The sequence below is a fragment of the Ambystoma mexicanum genome, chromosome 4p (assembly GCF_040938575.1).
Source record: "Ambystoma mexicanum isolate Mex_15411 chromosome 4p, UKY_AmexF1_1, whole genome shotgun sequence".
Lineage (NCBI taxonomy): Eukaryota > Metazoa > Chordata > Amphibia > Caudata > Ambystomatidae > Ambystoma > Ambystoma mexicanum.
In genome coordinates, this window is record NC_090927.1 from 914,268,107 (window position 1) to 914,290,110 (window position 22,004).

Consider the following 22,004-nt stretch of genomic DNA (forward strand, 5'->3'; position numbering starts at 1 on the left):
AGTGTCTAGGGTCTGTAGAAGGCTAGAGACCCAAGAGAGCTGTAACTTAGCTTACAGTGCCCTCTTGTGTCGTGTTGCACTAAAATGGCGACACGATAAAAGAAACTACGGGAAACAGCGTTCCCCGGTACTGACTGTCTTAAGGGCATGTCAGTTTCCCCGTAAGAAAGGAGCGAAAGCCCAGAGGAGTACGGCAGAAGGCTGCACTTCTCTGGCAAAGTCAAGAAAACAGGTTGAAAACAATAGCAAAAAGTTTAGGGGTTGCCACATGGAAGGAAAGTTCCCTACAATAACGAAATCTTTCCTAACAAACACTGGTTGCTGAACCCAGCAGACAGATGCAGGCTGAGGCCCCAGTAACCTCCAAAGAGGGCTGAGATTCCTTGCCCCCCCGAACCCCTGAGGCCGCAAAGGCACCAGTCAGCACTGGAGTCAAAGACGGATGAGGGTGCGGACACAGCGCCCTGAGGAAGGCACGCACGTCTCCCACTCATTCCGATCAAACAGATGAGTTCTAACATTTCATCACTCCGGATGGTGAGCCAGATGAGGTTCCTCTCAGGTTTTTTCCCCCTGACGAAGCAGGAGCTTTCCATGTGCTCATGTCTAGAGCGTCCACGATGCTCGGCTTAGCACTGGAGGAGCAAAGAAAGTAGAGTGTCTTATATGAATGCAGAGAATAGCGCAGGAAGTCCATCATGTCAATCTCACTACTGGAGGACATCTGGGAGGATGGCCTAGTTGCCATGGCGCACCCTGCAACTGCACATCTAAAGGAGGACAGTTTTGACAAAAAATACAGGGCCCCAGAGAGCGCTGCTGCCTTTCTCTGCACACAGCCCATCCCAGACTCTTTTGTTTCTGCGACAGTCAGGAAGTGGTGGGCCAGTTGTCATGACCCTTTCCCCTGGCCCTCACTGGCAAGTCAGCTTTCCAGTTAGAGCCAGGTCAAAGGCCTTAAAACCTCATCCAAGACTCCCTTGGAGTCAGTTATGGCGCCTTTGGCACCAGGCTCATTACCATCATCAAGACCAACATTAGAATGGGACTATTTACTTGGGACTATTTAACTTGGGGGGTGGAGGGGGATTCAGCCAACATGGAGGCACACACATAGCTCAGTTACAAGTCTTTTGGGTGTGACAGGCCTGGGACTACTTTACCTGGACTACTTTGGGTGTGGCAGGCCGGGGACTATTTTACCTGGACTACGTGGAAGACAGGGTTTTTGGTGGCAATTACTTCGGCGAGACGAGTAGGGGAAATACAGGCATTTTCTTCAAAACCATCTTTTTTTGATGTTCCCAAAGGACAAGGCTGTATTGCGAACTAATCCAAAGTTCATACCTAAGGTACCTTCATCCTTCCACCTTAACCAGAAGGTGGTGTTGCCACTGTTGTCTGGTTCTCCTGCATCTCCGGCGGATCGCACCCCGCACACACTTGATGTGGTGCGTGCCCTCAAGTACTAAGTGGCCCACACAAAGTTGTTCCATTTAACGGATCAACAGTTTGTCGACTTTGGACCTACTGGCCCGGCAAGGCTGTCTCAAAATCTTAGATTTCTAGATGGATTGTGGCCTGCATTCTCATTATGCCACCAGCAGGTGTGCAGTGCGCTCCTGGGCAGACCCTGGGCACATTCCACTAGAGCAGGCCACTACATTTCTCTCTCTGATCCCGCTGCCAGACATTTGCTGCGCAGCCACCTTTAGATCGGTGCACACATTCACCAGATTCTACTGCGTCGACAGGGATTCTGCAGAGGAGTCTAGAGTCGGCCAGGCAGTTCTACAAAACCTATTAGCATAAGGTTGATAAGTCTCCTGTGCTGAGTGATATGGGGAGCTCCTGCACCTTTGCGTATTGGTTATTTTTACTGCTTTGTAATCTATTCACAGCATGTGAATCTATGAAAGCTCCATTGCTAAGCTCCAATGGTGGAGAAGGAACACATTACTTACTGGTAACTACTTTTCTCCAGCATTGGTATCTTTCATAGGTTCACATGCGACCCTCTGAACCCTCTTACTGCCACTCACGTGCGCTTGCCAAATCTGAAAATGGCCGACAGGGGAGGAGCTAAGGGAGTGTTTCCTATTGGCAATGGGCAGTATGACCCAAAACGACGACTATAGAGCACTAAAGTGACTGAAATTTCAGTTTAATTTAAACTACTCTATTTTACAGTCAGTTAGTACCACTGTGGCCTAGTCTGGCATGGCAAATGGCTATCTTATCACTACACAAAAGCCAAAATAGTTGTCATTGCCAATGCTTGTTTTAAAAAGTTACCTTGTTTTATAAAATAATGGAGAACCCGTTTGTATAAATCGGTACCTTCTTTTTTGGGTATGTCTGCCACGTTATAATACTATTGCATGTTCTAAATGCTGTTTGGGGTGCTTGAATATATTGGTGCCTCCTTCATTTTTTCTTATTTTGTTCCGGGATTGGTGTGTCTTGAGTTGGGTCTGCTTTTAGCATGCACGGGGGATGGGGGTGGGATTGGAATGAACCTTCTTCCGGAGTCCAAGCATTTTGGAATATTTATTTGTAGCACCGGCAAAAAGCCATCAATTCTTTTTTACCATCCTCTATCCAGTGTTTAATTTCCAGCCCTGTGGTCTGTGTGGCGTTAGACCTTTTCCCCCAAATGCTGTTGCTGTGCACATCGCCACAAAAGACTAATAGTGTCGGCACTAATGATGCTCTGTTTTGTAAATGTGGAATCTGAGCATCTGGAGTCCCCTTAACAAACAATTGATCGCTTAGTTGTGATGGCAGTTTCATTTAAGATGGCTATGAACAAGCTTGCAGCAGAAGCTCTACTGGGCAGCTACATATGTGTGGACAACGTGACTCATGCAAGATTGATTTAAGAAGTGCCTTACAACCTACCATCTAAGAGTAATAAAAAAAAGTCTTCTTTCAGATCGGGATTCCCCGGAGCACAGCCTGTTTCCATGGACAAGCAGAATCTCATTTTTTTGGAGAAGAAGCCGTATAAAGTAAGCTGGAAAGCAGATGGCACCCGGTAAGATCGACTTAAAAATGCTATAATCCACATGGTACATTAAAAAGAATACCGTGCAAAGACGTTAGAGTTCGCATTTGCATACTGTGGACGTTTATTAGTAATGTCGCTGCTAAAAGCCACTTGAACATTTTACAGAATGTAATGTTGTGCTTTTTCAGCATGTCGTCTGCTATGAAACACTTTTTGGGAAAGCAAATAGAAGGGTTATTTTGTTGCATGAACACTGGCAACCCGCTGAGAAATGTATGGACACAAACACCCGGGATGCGTGGACACCTGCATGCAAACATTTATTGTGCAGGAGAAATGTCGAATGCAGTTTTATTTCTTCTTTCTGTCTTCTTTATTGGAATTGGTTAAAAAGAATACAAATAAAGCGTGCCTGCAACATTGTGCATAGTTTCACTGGATGCCAGCTTACGCGTGGGCTCATACCAATGAACCTATTCTATTCTCCATGGTTAAGGTTGCATCTGCTTCCCCATTGTAATGGACCACACAACTTCACAAAACTGTTGCTTGGTCAAATACGCTCAACCTTGCAAAATTGTGTCCAAATCCTTGGCAATTGGGGAGGGTTTTATTTAGCAGAGGTTATGGAACATGGCGAGGAACATGCATTTCCCATACATTTTCCCACAGGCCAATATTTCAGTGGTATGTTGCCCTTTTGGAGGAAACCACTGAATGGATTCTATACATACCACTTTGGTTTGAAGGGACTACTCCAGCAATTACTTTTGACCAGTTGGTGTACATTTTCTTAGAGGTTTCTTAAAAAACGGTTTAAATGTACCAACTCCCCACCGCCAAAAATGTGGCTACTAGATGTTTTCCTTGTCAGTTGGGAACCGCTGGATTTTGTGAACTGAGTGGAAAATATTCAAAAGCACCAATCGTAGATCTGTGTTTTGGCCAGCCATCTTCTATCAAAGGACCCACTTTATATTGCTTCTGATCCTAGGGTATGGGCTGGATCTGAAAGATTTGGACCTAATGGATCCATGGGGAACGGAAATCGGGATTAAGGACTAATGTGTTTTTGAGAAAAGGGTGAGGGGAGGTCAGATGATCCATAATTTGGGGATTTCTAATTGCGACTTCTCTTAAAGGGTGAGGTGAACTGGAGAATAGAAGGGGTTTTGAATGATGGTGAAAGCCATTTTGAATTTATGTGGATTGAAAATGGGAGGTTATGCAAATGGGTTAGGTGTATAAAGTAAACAAGCGCAGGCCAGGTGCTCTCTCCATTGGGTTTCACTCCGTGGAGAGGAGTAAGCCACAGTCTAGCTGCTTTACCTTTGGGCGAGGCACATTAAAGAAAGCAGGCAAAGGCCAGAGGGTCTTGCAAGAAATGAGGTGCAGTTTAAAGTCCATATTTGCTTTCAATGGATATTGGAATATAGGAAAATGTTTAGAAAGGTATATCATAAAAAACTAATACTTAGAAAAAATCTTTAGTGGAAAGGATATTAAGTTTACGTTGTAACCATTTGTATGGGTCCAGATGAGAATTTGATGTACGAGTATTCTACCTGTTTTGGGCAGTTAGTGGTTAAAGGATGTTTTGTGGAGTCAAAACATAATTCTCAACCCGATTTTTGTGTTTTAGACAAGTAGAAATATATTTACATTAAAAAAATAGACTTTTCTTTTCGTTTGTTTGTTTTGTTTGTATTTTGTTTATTATTTGTATTGCGCACCAAACCCTGAGGTAACTGGGCGCTTGAAAAACTTAATGGTTACATACAGATAAGGCAGGCATTTACAACCCAGAATAGAGATAGCAAAGAGGGACCCTGGTTACAGGTGGGTCAATAGGGGATAAAATACATAATATACAGTGGTATGAGACAAACGATGAGCAGAAGTAAAAATAGACGATGGTAAATTGGCACGGTGGAAACCTCTTAGTGATGAGACTTGTTGCTCAGCCAGGTTTTTATACTGGCTTCAAAGGTGAGGAAGGAGGGTTCGTCTCTGAGAGGGATGGGAATAGAGTTCCATCGTTTGGCAGTTTGGCTGTTTTTAGATTCAATCTTGGAACCGCCAGGGTGTTGGAGTGTGATGCTCTGGTGGTGCGTGTGGGTTGGTGTAAACAGATTTCGTCTGCCAGGTATTTTGGGGCTGAGTTTGTAAGGCATTTGTGCGTGATGGCCAGGGTGCGTAATGTGATTCTGTCATGGATGGGTAACCAATTGACGTTCTGTCTGTGCAAGGAGATATGGCAGGATCTGGGAAGGCTGAGTGCTGCTCTCAGAGTTATTTTGGAGTACCTGGAGTTTATTTAGGCTATATTCAGATGAACCCAGGAATAAAGTGTTGCAGTAATCGAGTTTAGATAGGGCAAGTGCTCTGGCCAACGTTAGGCAACTGCTTGTGGATAGGTATGATTTACAGCTGTAGACCAGTTTATTGGTGTAGGCCGTGGAGGACGCCACACTGTTGACCTGTTTTTTGAGGGAGAGAGTTGAATCAAGGTAAAGCCCCAGTGTTTTTATCTCTTTAGAGACGTTGATTATATTACTGTCGATGACGAAGGAGGAGTATCTGGTGTCGAGTTTACCCACGATCATCAACTCTGTTTTGTCGTCATTGAGGCAAAGGCTGTTCGTGGCCATCCAGGCTTGGATTTCGAGATAGATGTTGTTTAATATTTTGGAATCGTGGTTGTAACAGCGGGAATGAGGACTTGGGTGTCATCGGCGTAGTTAGTGTAGATGACACCCAAGTTGTTGAGGCGGTCGAAGAGTAGCTTTGTAAATATATTGTAAAGTGTGGGTGACGCACAAGATCCCTGAGGGACGCCGCAGAGTATCGGTGTAGGGTCTGCTGAGGCTGATGGGGAGAAGACTCTAGTGGTCCTATTTGATAAAAAAGGATTTAACCCAGTCAGATGTGTTGGTGGAGAATGCTGCCGCTGTGTTAAGGTGTTAGGTGAGAATTTGGTGGTCGGCGAGGTCGAAGGCTGCAAATAAGTCGAGGAGTATGGGTCTGATTTTGGGATGTAAAATAGGCAGTTATGCAACATGTCTGGAGCCCTGAGCATTCAGTTTCAGCACTTTTACTTTAAAAGCCTCAGTAGTTCCTCTAAAAAGTTCTGTTTTTCAGTAAAAGTTACGGTTTAGTGTGAAAAAACTCAGGAAATTCACCATTTAAGGTAGCTATGCAACCTTTCCTCAATACTAACCCTTGCTCAGCTCATAACCTCATTGCTGTCACACATCAAAAACTAGTTAATGTTACATATGACTTAACAAATTACGTTATAAGTGACATCATTAATTACATCAGCTGAAAATGACAACTATGGAATAATCGTGCAGCCAGGTGGTTTGCAATGCAGGTACTCTCTAATACACATCACTCTTTTGTAGATTCTTTGGCCTGCTACTGGAGGCTCTACAATAATGTATTTATATTCATCCTGCAAATATCTAGGCTTTCTCCAATCCATCTAATCCGTGTGCGTTTCCACCGCCAAAGGTGCAGTGGAGATTGCCCTGCACAAGGGCCTTTGGAGAGGGCCTGACTCACAATCATGTGGTTTTAAATGCCTTTGGAGAGGGTCTGACATTGGCTGGGCAATCCTCTATCCACTTGACCCATTTGAAGGTACTCTACAATGCAAAAATCACCCCTTTGAAGAGCATGCTAACCCATTACTGTGTGCCCTCGACTCAGTTCTGTAACATTTGCCTTGCTGTTGGTTGACCGCCACTGAACCTCCCTCCTTTTGAGAGCACCCAGGCTGTGGCCAGGGTTTCTCCAATGCACCCTATTCCTTTGGCCTTTGTTGTGCTGTAATAAATGCATTCTTGATGTTATATATGATGTCATCCATGATATGAGCTCATCTGTGAGATCATGAGTTGTGCAATGAGGAGCCCGTATTTAAGGTTCCGTAGGCACCACAAATGGTACATTTCTGATATTTGTGGTAATGAATAAAGTTAATGTCATTTCATCTGAATTTTTTAAAGGAATTGGTATTTTCTTTAACTGTTGAAATGGACTGCTTAACATTTTCTAACATCCCTTTACTAAGATGAGAGAACACACATTGTTTGTGAGTATTCATTAAATGGTGGCAACTGTATTAGCATCTTAGAAAAGTGCCTTCATGGTAAGGAGTAGATTTAACCATAACTCTGGAGACGTTCTGGGATCCAACAAGAGATTCTTTTGAAAAGGATACACTATGTTGTCTACATTAGTCCAACCGTCTTGCCACTTGTACTGAGCAGTGCCCGCTGCCATGGTAATTCGAAGGCTATTGATAGAGGCATGTACTGAAGTTTACCATTAATGGAGGCAGAATATAAACGCAAAACGCCTTCACAGCCCTCGGTGTACCACCCAAAAACCATGCACAGCTGCCAAGCCCCCAAAAAGAGCTTTGCACTCAGAATCAAGCCACAAGACACATTAATGCTTAATAAACAGAAAGGACCTTCTTTTGTGTTTGTTTTCAAATCGAAATTAAAAAACAAAAAAGACCACATACACACCCAGCACCATAGTCCCTCAAAATCACTGTGCAAGATGGGCCTCAGGAGGAATTAGATTTTATATATAGTGAATATTACGAGGGGCAGTTTGAAGAGCAAGAAGGACAAAATGAAAGTACTGTTACACCTACTTTCTGATTGCTACCACAGGAAACGCAGGCAATTGGCAGGCCATCTCAGATGTAACCATCTTTTCGGTTTTTTCGGTGTTATTGTGGTTTTATCAAAAATCACTAGAGAAAATAAAATATTACAAACATAATTTAAGCAATTCAAAAACAGTCATCCAAAAGTGAAGTGTGGCCAAGATTTCATTGCTAAACCAAAGAGCTGATAGCTGGCATTGCTGTGGGCATCCCTACAAACCATTGTTCTTCAGCCTGCTGAGCCATCTCAGAAGGAGAAATACCATATGCAAATCAGGCTTGCCCCCCCCCAAAAGAGGCAGTCCAGCCCCAACTGCTAGGTCACACCCCTTCTGCATGGGACCACAAGCATCCCCCAGACATGGTTTGGCCTCATTGGGCATGATCATCGAGGAGTAGTTTGGGTCTCTAGGCCCAGCAGGCTTGGGACCCACGTCTGGGCATACCTGTCTCCGATCCTGTATAGACTTTGTGTGATCTTAGTAGACTAACTACCCGACTCGTGATGGGTGGAATAAAAAATGACAACCGTTTGCCTACTAAGTTCAAGAGAGGAACCCCTTTTTTAGTTGATGGTATAACCTTAATCCCAATAGGCATTCATCCCCAACTCGTCCTGCCAAGAAATACAGTGTTAAAACTCAAACTTTTTTAATGCTTTTTTTTAGTACACCACACGGGCAGAATACAAAGACTCAAATGTTATTAAACCTTCTAGTGAAAGTTCCTCTACGGTTGGTTTCATTTGAGACTTTTCGACAAGCGCTTACATTACAGCTACCTTTACTATGCCATATCTTTAGATGGGAGATTGTTTTTAGCATTACATTATTATACTTAAATACATTGACCCTTGAATGTCTATCCTTCTACGCCTGATGGGTCGGAACACACCTCTTATTCTATTGTTGGCCTACAGTACATTTTCTAAGCAAGACTATAAAACTAAACAAAATGGTGACTTGTTCAGCGTTAGATCCAATTGTGATGGTATTTTAGTTTCTGATGCTTGTTAATCTGTTTAGAATCACATGCTGTGCATATAGTCCGACATCTAGTGGTAACCGCAGAGTAATGCATCTTGTCTTTCGAGGATCGAAAGGGGTCGTCGGCATAGGCGTGTCTGTAACTCTATCCTTAAAGTGACGTGTAGTGTACCCAGAAATCCTCACACATCGAGGTCCCTCAAATTGTTATTTTCCGGCCAGCTAGATGGTCGCCTTATGCAGAGCTCTATCTAAAATTGCAAATTTGTAAAAAATCACGACCTTTGGTCATTTATACAACATTCGTCCCCTCTTCGATTAATGAACCGCTGCCGAAGACAGAACAACGGACTTCGACGGCTGGTGTTCCGGTCGACGCCGTCAACCGCGTGGCCGAGCCTTCTGGCCGGCCTACACAGTAGGGAGAGTGGGGTCTGGGGGTTCCTTTCTTTTAAGAATGTCTTTCCGTCTCCCCTCTCTTTGCCCCTTTGGTATTGTCGTTGCTTCTGTTTCCCTGCGCTATGGACAGGACACCCTTTAAATTTTTCCCTTCCTGTAAGGGAACATTTACCTGGAAAGACAAGCACCCTCGGTGCAGTAAGTGTCTCCTCCTCAATCACGCTGAGGAGTCTTGTCGGCACTGTAAGTTCCTTCGTCCTAAGACCATAAAGGAGCGCCGTGTAAAACGGTGGGCGGCCTATGTAATATCGCAGGCTGAGGGTAGCTCCCCCGCCGCCGAAAGTGATGAGGCCCATAGCGACGACCATGGCTTAGACACGGATGCCATTGACCTGACAACGGAGCACCCTCGCTCCAAGCCGTCCGTCCACCGCCCCAATAGGCACGACGCAAGTCCGGCTTATGGGGAGGATATACTCGGCAACGAAGAACACACCCACATCACATGGGACTAAACACACAACCCTCGGTACCGCTGAAGTCTCTCAGTCGAAGCGGTTCAAGGCGCCAACGGGTGCGTCGGGTTCCTCGATGGCACCCGCCAATTTGCAGGATTGTCAGCCCTCCCCGCAACCACGTCGGCAGCATGCGTCTGGGCACTCTGTAATGCCAGCACCAAATCCCATATCAACGCGCCTTATAAGCGCGCGCCGGCGCTTAAGAAAACTCTGGTCGCACCGAAAGTTTTGACACAGCCGCCCTCACCTTCCCGTAATGCCAAGCATCAGTGAAAGCCTTGCGAAGATTATCTCAGCGACTGGTAAACGCAAAGATACATCGAAAGACACATCAGAACGCCCGGGAGGGCAGGATAGACCCAAAGATACGTCGAATGAGATGCCAGAACGCCCAAAAGAGCCACCAGAACTTTATAGAGAGTCCCCAGCCTTTGCCTAAGACTCTCAGTGAAAAATCTCGACGTTCTAAACTACAGAATCCTCTAGAGGAGTCCTTTCCCCCTTTAGACACTTCTGGGTCATCTAAATGTAAAAGGGAGAAATTTGAGGGGAGTATGAACAGGCTAGAAAAATCTGAAGATTTTTCAGAGAGGTTCACCCCAAAAAGGCCTCGTGAGGAGATCCCTTATGTTGTACCCGCAGTAACTGAATACCAGAGGACCTCAGACCCTCTCCATGAGGAGGTCGTCGACCTTTCAGACCCTGAAGATGTTCCTCCTGACCCTTATGCACAGGACCCTTATGAACAGAACCCTTACACACAGGGGATGATCTTTTCGATAATCCTCATGATCACACCCCAAATTGGGGAGATGACCAACCTGTTGGTGAGAACCCGCCATGGCTATCCCTTACCCCAACCCCGGACCAGGATGCCATTTGCCTTGACTCGCCATCGTCTCCACCTCTGCGTCAGGCCTCTCCTGTGGACGACCAAATGGCGTTTAATGCCATTCTCCCATTCCTCCTTGGTCAGGGGACGATTAACATCATTCCTACATGCATGGGAGGGGATCACGTTGGGCCAATGGGTGCTCAAGACAGTCACCCACGGGTACTGTATAGAGTTCAGCCGGCCACCTCGGTACAGACCCCCCGCTGCCTCCCCAAGATCCAGGCGCCTGACACCGGAACACCTCCAGATCCTGCTACAAGAGGTGAAGATCCTGCAGGAAAAGGGCGCTATCGAATTCGTCCCTGTTCTACAGGTAAACAAGGATATTTATGCAGTGTACTTCCTTGTATCAAAAAAGGATCTAACCATGTGCCCTGTTCTAGATTTTTCAGAGAGGTTCACCCCAAAAAGGCCTCGTGAGGAGATCCCTTCTGTTGTACCCACAGTAACTAAATACCAGAGGACCTCAGACCCTCTCCATGAGGAGGTCTTCGACCTTTCAGACCCTGAAGATGTTCCTTATGACAAAACCCTTATGCACAGGGGGATGATCTTTTCGATGACCAACCTGTTGGTGAGAACCTGCCATGGCTATCCCCGACCCCAACCCTGGACCAGGATGCCATTTGCCTTGACTCGCCATCGTCTCCCCCTTTGTGTCAGGCCTCTCCTGTTGACGACCAAATCGTGTTTAATGCCATTCTTAAGAAGGCAGCCAAGCACTTCCTGATAGCCACACAAAAGGCTGTGGTAGACTCATATTTTGTGGGGGACATTTTAAAAGAGAATCCTCCGGCTAGCCAAGCTTTTCCCCTTCTCAGTTCCATCCAGAGGCGCATCGCCCCCTCTTTATTTACACCCTCTCAAACTAGAGATGTTAATACTACGGTTGAGAAACTCATTCGGCCCTCCCTAACCGATCCCCTATATATCAGAGGTCATGCTACACCAGACTCTCTGGTGGTCACGACTATGTGGAAAAGGGTGGGGGTCCCCCTGTCTACAGGTGAGTTGCCACCAGACAAAGAGTGTAAAAATGTATATGCTTTGGGAAAAAGAATCATCACTGCTGCGGCTTCCTCCACGCGCATAGCCAATAATACCACGCTATTGGCTAGTTATTCAGGTGTCCAGTGGAACCTACTGCAGGAGGGTCTGCAGGAAGTCGCAGAACCAGTGCACACCTGCTTACTAGCATTCGTATCGGAGGGCAAACAAGTCAATCACAACATCCTCAAGAATACCTTGGATGCTGCTGAAACAGCTGGTCGTTCCCTGGCACAAGGTAACCTTTTAAAGCGCCATGCATAGTTGAGAAACTCCGGGTTCAAACCCGAGATTCAAGCATCATTGATTAACAAACCCATGAAAGATTCCCATCTGTTTGGAAAAGCGGTGGACGAGGCACTGAAGACCACCAAAAAGGAACAGGAGACCCTCAAATCTTTGAACCAGATTACGCAACAACCTTTTCAACAAAGAGGGGGAAGTTCTCGCAGCTCCTTTCGAGGGCAATCCTATCAAACGTTCCACACATAATCAGTATGGCTCAGAGAACAATTGGTCTTCGGGACAAGGTTCTAACACCCCTAGTACTTACCCTCCCAGAGGACGACATTGGGGAAAGGGAAGGGATCAGAAATGCCACCCCTAGAGGCTTCCTGGTCTCTGGTCAAAAATGACTTTCGAACCCGGGTCCCCTCCCATTCCACCTTGGTCAGGGGACGATTAACATCATTCCTACATGCATGGGAGGGGGGGATCATGTCGGACCAGTGGGTGCTCAAAACAGAATCCCACGGGTACTGTATAGAGTTCAGCCAGCCGCCTCGATACAGACCTCCCCCCCAAGATCCAGGCGCCTGACACCGGAACACCTCCAGACCCTGCTCCAGGAGGTCAAGATCCTGCAGGAAAAGGGCGCTATCGAAGTCGTCCCTGTTCTACAGGTAAACAAGGGTATTTATGCAGGGTACTTCTTGTACCAAAAAAGGATCTAACCATGTGCCCTGTTCTAGACTTGTGCCCAGCAAATAAGTTTGTCAAACCCCAGATGTTTCGTATGGTGACGCTGTAAGAAGTAGTTCATCTTCTTATGAAGGGGGATTACATGGCAACATTGAACATGAAAGATGCATACTTTCATATTTCAATGTTGCTGGCACACAGGAAGTACCTAAGGTTCATGATAGAGGGCAAGCACTATCGGTTCAAGGCCCTTCCCTTCGGCATTGCCTCAGCCCAAAGGGTATTTACAAAGGTACTGGCAGTGGCAGCGGCTCACCTGCGTATGCCATACATCCCAGTTTATCGTTACCTCGACTGGCTCTTAACAGGGGACTCCTACGAAACATGCTTGGCAAAAAGGACAGTCAACCTTTCATTCAATCTGGGATTCTCCATAGACTGGAAGAAATCCAGCCTTGACCGCAGCTAAGTCGGGCAGTTTCTAGTGGCTCTTATTTGGACAGAAGACGGGCCTGTCTTCCCCTCCAACAAAAGGGTTCATAACATGCTGTTTCAAATCCCTCAGTATGTAGCCGGTCGCGATGTGACGGTACGCAAGGCCATCGACTGCTAGGTATGATGGCGTCATGCATTTACTTAGATCCTCGCGCGCGTTGCGCCCCATGCAAGAGAGGCTAAACAGCCACTGGTGTCAGTCCAGCGGACTATGGGACAATCTAGTTGTTGTCTTGGTAGCCGTCGTTTTTGCTCTGAGGTGGTGGTCGAGGGAAAACCTCTTGAAGGGGAAAACCTTCACCACCTCCGCAGTAGAAGCCACTCTCACGACAGACGCATCCCTCACGGGGAGGGGGGCTCACCTTCTTCAACAGACGGCTCACAGGGTTTGGCCCCCAGTGGTAGCTTCCAACCACATAAACCTGTTGGAGCTACTCGCGGTGTTCAAAGCACTGAAAGCCTTTCAGACGCAACTACAGGCAAAGACAGTAATGGTCCTCATGGACAGCAGCACAGCCATGTACTACCTGAACAAGCAGGGGAGCACTCATTCTCCAGGGCTGTCCAAACTATCTCAGAATATTTGGAAGTGAGCTCTCAAACACAAGATGTTTCTATTGTGTCTTCATGTTCCAGGGGAACTTAATCTTCTGGCAGACGTGCTCAGCCGAGACTTCCCACTGCCCTTAGAGTACGAAGGGCGACTACACGAAGACATCGTCTCCAACGTTTTTCACAGAATGGGGTTTCCCGAAATCGACTTGTTCGCAACTCTGGAAAACTCACAATGCCCATATTATGCCTCCAGGTACCCTCAGAACCAATCCAAGGGGAATGGTCTCTGGATAACATGGTCAGGGAGATTTGTTGATGCTTTTCCCCCAACTTCCCTACTCAACAAGATGCACCAGGAACCAGTTACCATGATTTTGGTGGCCCCATTATGGGCACGCCAACCCTGATCCTCCCAGCTGATGGAAATGTCTTTCTTTCCTCTGATGAAACTGCTTTTCCCTTACAACATGTTGTCTCAGGTCAGGGGGGAAATGCTCCATCCATGCCTGTAACCTCTCAACTTAGCGGCCTGACTCCTGAAATCGAGTTTGGGCAACTCCAGCTTCCTCAGAGATGCATGGATATACTCAAGAGAAGCAAGGAAACCTAACACCAGACATAGCTACTCCAATAAATGGAAATGTTTTGTCATATGGTGTAATACCAAGGGCATCAATCCCATTGAATGTTCCCCTACACATATTGTGTTATACCTGACTCAACTGCTGGACTCGGGTGTTGTATTCAATTCCCTGAAGGTTCACTTAGCTGCACTTTCAGCCTGCACTACGTCCCATCAGAAAGTGTCTTGGTGGAAGATCCCAGTGATTAAAGCTTTTATGGAAGGGGTTAAGAGAATGTATCATTCCATTTCCAACCTGGCTCCCGGATGGGACCTAAATGTGGTGTTAACCAGACTATGGGGTCTCCCTTAGAACCTATGCACAAAGCAAGCCTAAAAGCACTCGCAAGACAGCCTTCCTAGTGGCAGTCACTTCCATACAAAGAATTAGTGAACTACAGGCCCTTTCTATTCTAGACCCGTTTGTCACAATTCACAGAGATAAGGTAGTTCTGCGCATTCACCCAATGTTGCGCCTAAATTCATTTCAAAGTTCCATGTAAACCAGTCTATAGAACTGCCTACATTCTTCCAGAACCCTACCAACGTGGCAGAAAGAAGCCTACACACACTAGATGTGCGCAGGGCAATCATTTACTATCTGGAAAGAACTAAACCACAAAGGAAAACAAACCAGTCTCTAAATCAACCATCTCCAAATGGATTGTCAACTGCATCACACTCTGCTACAATCTTGCCAAGAGAGAACTGCCCTTCAAGCCTAGAGCATACTCTACACAGGGCACAGGGGCTTCCATAGCATTCATTGCAAATGTTCCTCTCGAGTCCATTTGCAAAGTGGCAACCTGGAGTTCTGTACACACCTTTACAAAACACTATTGCCTGGATACTTACTCTGTCTGATTCTCAGGTGAGACAGGCAGTACTAAGACATCTTTTCACTACTGTTCCTTTTCAAATCACACCTCCAACTCCGGTACTGCTCGCTAGTCTATGCACAGCATGTGATTCTAAGCAGATTAACAAGCATCAGAAGACATGCATTACTTACTGTAATAGCATTGTTGATGATTGTATCTGCTTAGATTCATATGCGCCCACCCTTCATCTGGATGGAAGGAACATGGATGTCTTTCTGTACTCGTCCCGATAGTCATAAGGCTCCCTCACGGCAGAAGAAATACAAATGGAGGGACCTCGACGCGTGAGGATTTCTGGGTACACTACACGTCATGTTAGGGATAGTGTTACAGACAGGCCTATGCCGACGTCCCCTTTTGATCCTCGAAAGACGAGATGCAATACTCTGCGGTTACCACTAGATGTCGGACTATATGCACAGCATGTGAATCTAAGCAGATACAATCATCAGAAATGCTATTACGGTAAGTAATGCATGTCATTTACTTGCTTTGAAATTTTAGTTGCATCGTAATTTACAAACGTTTCTCTTAAATATGCAGTTAAATATCTTTAGTGATTGAAGCTAGGAGTTGAAATATTGCTGTACATTGCTTGCAAAGATGTGCAGAAAATACTGCAGTTTGGGCTGTAAAAATGGTACTGGACTGTTACGATGAATGTGTTTTGCAACACAATGCAAGGCAGGAAACAGAATAGCCCTGCCCGATTCCCTCAGAAAGCTGCACATTGCTGCAATTCCATTGAAGTGGCAGACCTGGAGTGCAAGGAATGCTCTACAGCTTTTCTGCAGCCAGCTCCAGAGCAATAGCAAGAGCACATAACAGGAGAGGAGTGCAGCATTGGAGAGAGGATAGAGGTGCTCCTCTCCCACAAACCTGCATAATGGAGAAGCCAGCCTCAGGCTTACGTGGACATTTTATGGTAATTCCGGGTAAAAGTTGAGAACCCACTCATTTGCAATCACTGACCATGATCTACCAATACATTTGATGGCAATCCCTGAAGATGTGATGGGAAAGCATAGTTTATTGATTAGTACTAGCCCAATGGCAAAGGTGTGTGTACATGGGCTTTTGATGGCAACATCTAGCAAGATGAGGTTGTATTCATTTCTTAGACTCCGGATCACAAACTGGAAGTTCCCTATGAGCGAACGATGGAGGTTGTCCAAGTACAGTGTCTACTGGCACCTATTTGATTGTCTGTAAACGCTGTTTATTTTGTGTTCTTTTTTGCCTCATCACCGTTTGCCTCATGTTTAAAATTCTGTTCGTTTTCAGACACAAATGTGTGATATATAAATACAAGCTGAAGTAATTTCGAATGACAGTGTTCAGCAGCTAAACATAAACACTGCAGAAGCGGGCCTAATTGTGTTGTATTCTTCTCTAATTGGGATGTTTGACAGAATTGTACTGTTAGAACTTGATGCCAAATGCAACTTTCTTTGTGCATAATCAGCTTCTAAAACACTTTGCCTCAGCAGTTTTTCAGACAAATAAGAAATAATTGCAAGTCTTGTGCCTAGAAATTGTTCAACTCCCACAATTAAATATGCACGCTTTAATTTCATTGAGTAGCTACTGCTCAGTCAGGAACTTCCCTACACTTCACAGTTCGTACTCCCTGCTCTTCTGGTGTAATTCCAGTGGGATGTGCGTAATTAAACACATAGTTAGGTCTAGCCGAGAGATTTACTTTTCAAGAATAGATGGCAGTGTTTCTAGAGGGCATTTTAATTAGCCCAGTATAATCATTGAAATGGCTTACCTCGAGCAGAATTTCAGTATGGTATGAGGCGTTTCCAACAGGGCTAAACCCTTTATTACATGAATATGGGGCAAAGCAAGACTGATCAATTGGCCATCCTAAAGAATAGTACATTCATTCACCACTGACTTATTACAAATATCCCTTCTCTCAATAGAAAATACAATAATAGAATCAGAACAATTTCAGTATTTTAGCCCCTACTCACCTCGGAGGTAGAGAGGAAAAATGCGAGATGTAGGCACAAAAGGAACCACTAATTCATTAAAAAATGGATAGCACAGGTACACCTTAACAGATTCAAAATGACAACAGCAAAATAACTGTCATGTTAGTAATAATTACCCCTTAAGAGTCAAACATTCCTTTGATCCTCTCATACCTGATACATCCATAGAATTAATCAAAGGTGTCGCAGATCACATTACAAGTGAGCCGATTTAGACCAAGTCTGTCATGAAGCTTTTCCCACTTAGCCAGATGCTCCATTTTGAGACTCCAGTCTAAATCATGGACCTTTGTGTTGATTTTTACACCCTGAGATTTAGCTTCTCCAGCATTGGATCTTTGATAGATTCAGATGCTTGAATATTTCCCGTCGTCAGACTGGGAATCCTCAGTGATTTAAATAATTATTGAAAAATGTACTAAATATATACATTTCCATAAAAATACAATATAAATTGCCCCTTATGGCCTATGAGCCATTCACTTGTGTAGTCCCTCCACCTCACTTTGGTCCTTATGGCCCCAACCTATGAGGTTGCAGGGTTTAAGCTCTGCCCCGGCAGCCATCTTTAGATTTTTCACTGCAGTCTAACAGACTGGAAGGGATTCCTCAGCTCTCGGAGCTGTTCGATTTTTCTTTGCTGTTAGCTTAATTAAATTTTCTCAAACAGCTTTACCTTGATCTCCTGATCAAACTCTTCCTATACAGTGTTTCTGGGCCCAGAAATACTTGTTTTCACTCAGAATTTGTCGACTGAATCCTTTCTTCACACCATGTCAGAGGAATCCACTACCAAGAAGTGTTCCCTTTTCAGGGACTGTTAGATGCAAGAAGAAGCTGGTCTACATGAAAGACCCTCATGAGCAGTGTATTTACTGTCTCTATCCGCATGAAATTCACAAATGTGATATTTGTAAGACTTTTTATAACAAAACTCTCCAGGACAGACATAGAAGACTTTCTACATTTGGAATCTAGAGGACACTCTTCTGATGAAGAATCAGCTAAAACAGCCGCTGTACTGTCTATGAAGCCTTCAGAGAGGCAAACTTCAAAGAGAAGGTCCTCCTCTGTGGAAAGAAGCTCCTCTCCCTCAGATAGGAGCAAGAAAAAGATGGACTTGTCATCTCTATCTCCATCCCTTGGATCTGGAGACCAAAAGAAAAAGCACCCTGATGAGAAAACCTCCTCCAAAGGTAAGAAGACGTTTTAAAAAATTTCGGTGTGGGGGGGCAGTCGTCATCGAAAACAGTCTGAGCGGCACCGGCGATAGAGGCCTGTCGACGAGTAAAATGTTGATGAAACCAAAGACGTCAACGACGACTCTTCAAACCACCTCGTCCACGACTAAGTCATTGTCATCGAAATCGGCCACTTTCAAGCAATTGTCGATGAAAGAATCTCACCACTTGTCAACGAAGCTCTCGTCGACGGTCAAGGAGCACCATCCGTCGATAATGCTCTTGTCGTCCACAAAGCCTTCTTCGTCCACAAAGCCCTCGGCAACGACATTCTCGTCGACGAAATACAAACCATCATCAACGAAGATGCCGTTGACTACCACTGACCCCTCGTCGACGGAGAAAAACAAGGCCAAGGTACCGTCCACGGATATCCCTGACACGCCTTCCAAGGAAAGTGAGTCGTTCGGACCAATGGACACAGGCCTACATACACCGGAAGTCCTCATTCTACCAATAGGAGCCAACTATCTCCCTTAAAAGAAATGGCAGAACTTCCTGACATCATCCTACAGGAGGATTCCTCGGATTCCAAACTAATTCCTGAGCAACCGACCATCACCCCCAAGGAGAACAGTCCTCCCTGGCATCCCACTCCAGGAGAACTCACAGACCAATATGATCCTGAACTCATGCTTTCGATGCAGAGGATCATTGACGAATTCAATAGGCATCAGAGACTGAGGCATCGTTCCTCTACACCGATGGAAAGATCTCCTCAAATGCTGTTTTCACTGCCTCATAATTCTCCAAGAAGCTCTCCCACCAGGAGCAGACCTCAGAAGAGAGCACGCTTGTGGGAACCTCTACGCAGGTCCATGAGCAGGGCGCTCAGTGCTTGACGACAAGGGTCTCACCTTCTAGATCATTCCTTCGGCAAGACCACCCACCAAGGATCCTATGAGACCACCGACAAGGGACCCCACGATCGTCCCATCCACCACATCCGTTTCCAACTGGCAAGAAGATCCTTTCAGGGATTTTTCTTACTCTGAAGAAGGGAAGATTAGTCAGGAGCCAGACGTGCAGAGCGAGTGGAACGATTACATTGTAGAGTAGCCTATTAAGAAGGACTCCACAGGAGATGCTTCACCACTAGATCTAGTGTCTTTTCATACCATAATTGGTAAAGCGGCGGACCTCTTTAATTTACAAGTTGCATCAGAAGAGATCAAATCGGTGCTCTATGAACATTGAGACAAACGTAGAAGAACAGTCACTACGATCCCTCTTTTGGACACTATATCGGACACTGGAGCAAAAATGTTGGCTACACCATTGTACACACCGGCACTCGTTTCAAGGCCAGAGAAAAAGTATAAGGCACCGGACACAGCACTATTATACCTAAAGGGGCATACCAAACCGGATTTCGCCAAAACAGTCGCAGCCAGGAAAAGGTGACTAATCCATCCTCACCTCTTTCAGCTCCACCGGACAAAGGACATAAATTGCCAGCCATGGGCCGGAAGGTATCATCTTCGGCCTCTTTCACCATCAGGGCTGGAAATGCCCTGGCTGTGACTGCACAACTGGACCGTCAGCTGCGGCTCCCTATGTCCAAACTGAAAAATCATTTGCCTGCGGACCTGCAAGATGAGGCCAAAGGCAAAGATAAAGGAGATCACAGGATTGGACCTGCCAGCGGACCCACAGGTGGTGATTTCTGGGAGTTATGGGGGGTATTCCCCTTAATAGGCTCAGTGGCCACCTTGATTGGGCATCTTCTATTGGCAGCAAATCTGGTGATCACTCTGACTTGTCGAGGGGCCAATAGCACAGATGTGGATTGTAAGGGTTTGGGACATTCGGGTGGCGGACAAAGTCACGGCACTATGCGAAGGGACGCTATGCTGTATATGACTCAGTATGGGCCCCATTCATTGACTATGCTGACAGATTCCCTGCTAAGGTGGCGAAACCCCAAAGGTTGCAACAATTTTCCCCAGTGTGAGTGGCATTGAGAAGGTCTTGTCTCGTGGGGATGGGTGAGGGGATTAAGCGAGCTCTGGGTTACCGGGGGCCACCACCCAGAAATGTACCATCATTCTGTATTTAAAGCCAAACATGTCTTGCACTCAAGATCTGTTATTGTTAAATAAAAGAAGTTTAAAAAAATACAGAAGATGACTCTGATTGCCCTCTGTGATCCGTCCTGCACTCCACTCTAGCTCGTGAAGAAACCATCTGCGGAATCAAAGAATGGGCTTGAGCACCGGCACAAACCAGATGGTACCCCAAGCTTACCCAAAGCACAGTATCTGAAAGTAGCTGTTTAATTGTCACAGGTGTCAAGGTGCCCTCTTGGGCCCTCAACACAACAGAAGCCGAAATGGTTTAAAATGTTAAATCAAATCACTAGGTTATCGTCAGTGCATAGTGATGGGGAGATGATACCAACCCAGAGGGGTTCCCAGTTCTGGAAAGTCAAGAAAAATTTACCACGTCACATAGTCAGAAGAACAGTGTCAAGAAAACGCAGGCTCACTAAAAGCCCAGGGCTAATTCCCAGCTGTTCAGAAAATTACAACTTGAAAATGTACTATAAGAAAATTAGGTGATCTTACATATTCACTCAGTACTAAGAGAAGCAAGAAATGAGCTGCTAACGGTTGGGTATGAGTTGAGAGGATATACACACCCAGATTGTCATCAGAGGGAAGAAAGGTCAAAGTATCCAATACAGATAGATAAGAGAGCATCTCAAAATTAACAAAGGAGACGATTCCTCAAAGGAAAATACAAGAGGAAAAGAGTAGAACTGGCTTTGAAAAATGCCGGACTGTAAATCCAAAATGTCCATCACGGACCTGCAGCGTATCGCCTTGTGGTGTCTGGGCGAGAGCCACGATACAGACGACTGCTTGAAGTGCCAGTCGTTGACTGCCAAGAACTTGCGGGAGCGTAAGGGGAAATTGCAGGTAGGTCGGGTATCCAAACCCCATAAATACAAAAAGTCGACTACAGGCCTTTCTACCGACGACTCAAGGGGTGACTCTCCCTGGCGGAGGGAGTCACAGGGATCTCGGTTCTGCAGTGGTTCCCGCCACTCGTCCTCCTCATCGAGGCACTCCCAGAAGCGGCGTCACCGTTCACCTTCCCCGTCGGATGATGGCTCAGCGAGGAAAGTGGCTTGTACCACTAAATCCTCTACTCCGGAGGAATGGGAGGCTTTCAGGGAGAAAATGCCCGAGATTTTTTAATCTCGGGGCACTGTTCCGTCCGCGCCTTCGGTTGAAGCCGGCAGAGAACGGTCTCAGTCCGACACTCGCGCGCCCTCGTGCCCGGGTGGTCGGTGCGATAAACACCGGAACCATTGAGGTCCCGTTCGGACAAGGCTCCGGTAGATTGCCAGAGACGTTCCAGATTGCGGTCTTTGTTCCCAATGAAACCGTTGAAGTCTGGGAAGGTGTTGAGGACGGCGTCGGCACCATGTCCATTGAGTGTGGCTGTTGGCGCTTTGCCGTCGGTCCGTCCCTTGGAGCCTTCGGCGCCCTTGTCGATGCCAAATCCATCAGCGCCCTCGATGCCATCGGGGCCAAATGGCCGGAATTTGCTGTTGGAGGCCCCTGTGGGTCCTCCGAGAAAGGCCCTAAGACTGTGAGACCTGTTCATGACTCCTGGTATACTCCTGTGCCCAGGAGAGAGTTCTTTCTTTCTCTACAGGACATTTATGAAGATGAGAAGTCTGATGTGGAGTTTAAGCCTTTTGATACTCCTGGTGAAACACCTGCTGCTCCCGTC

General features: G+C 46.0%; 1 protein-coding gene across 2 annotated transcripts in view; it reads left to right on the plus strand.

Annotated features, from left to right (window-relative positions):
- RNGTT (RNA guanylyltransferase and 5'-phosphatase) overlaps nucleotides 1-22,004 on the plus strand; it is a 2,962,270-nt gene that overhangs the window by 550,558 nt on the left and 2,389,708 nt on the right. For both annotated transcript variants that reach the window (XM_069606512.1, XM_069606514.1), the window contains exon 8: nucleotides 2,936-3,037. In XM_069606512.1, coding sequence (XP_069462613.1) covers nucleotides 2,936-3,037 — 102 coding nt within the window. The remainder of the gene's footprint in view (nucleotides 1-2,935; nucleotides 3,038-22,004) is intronic.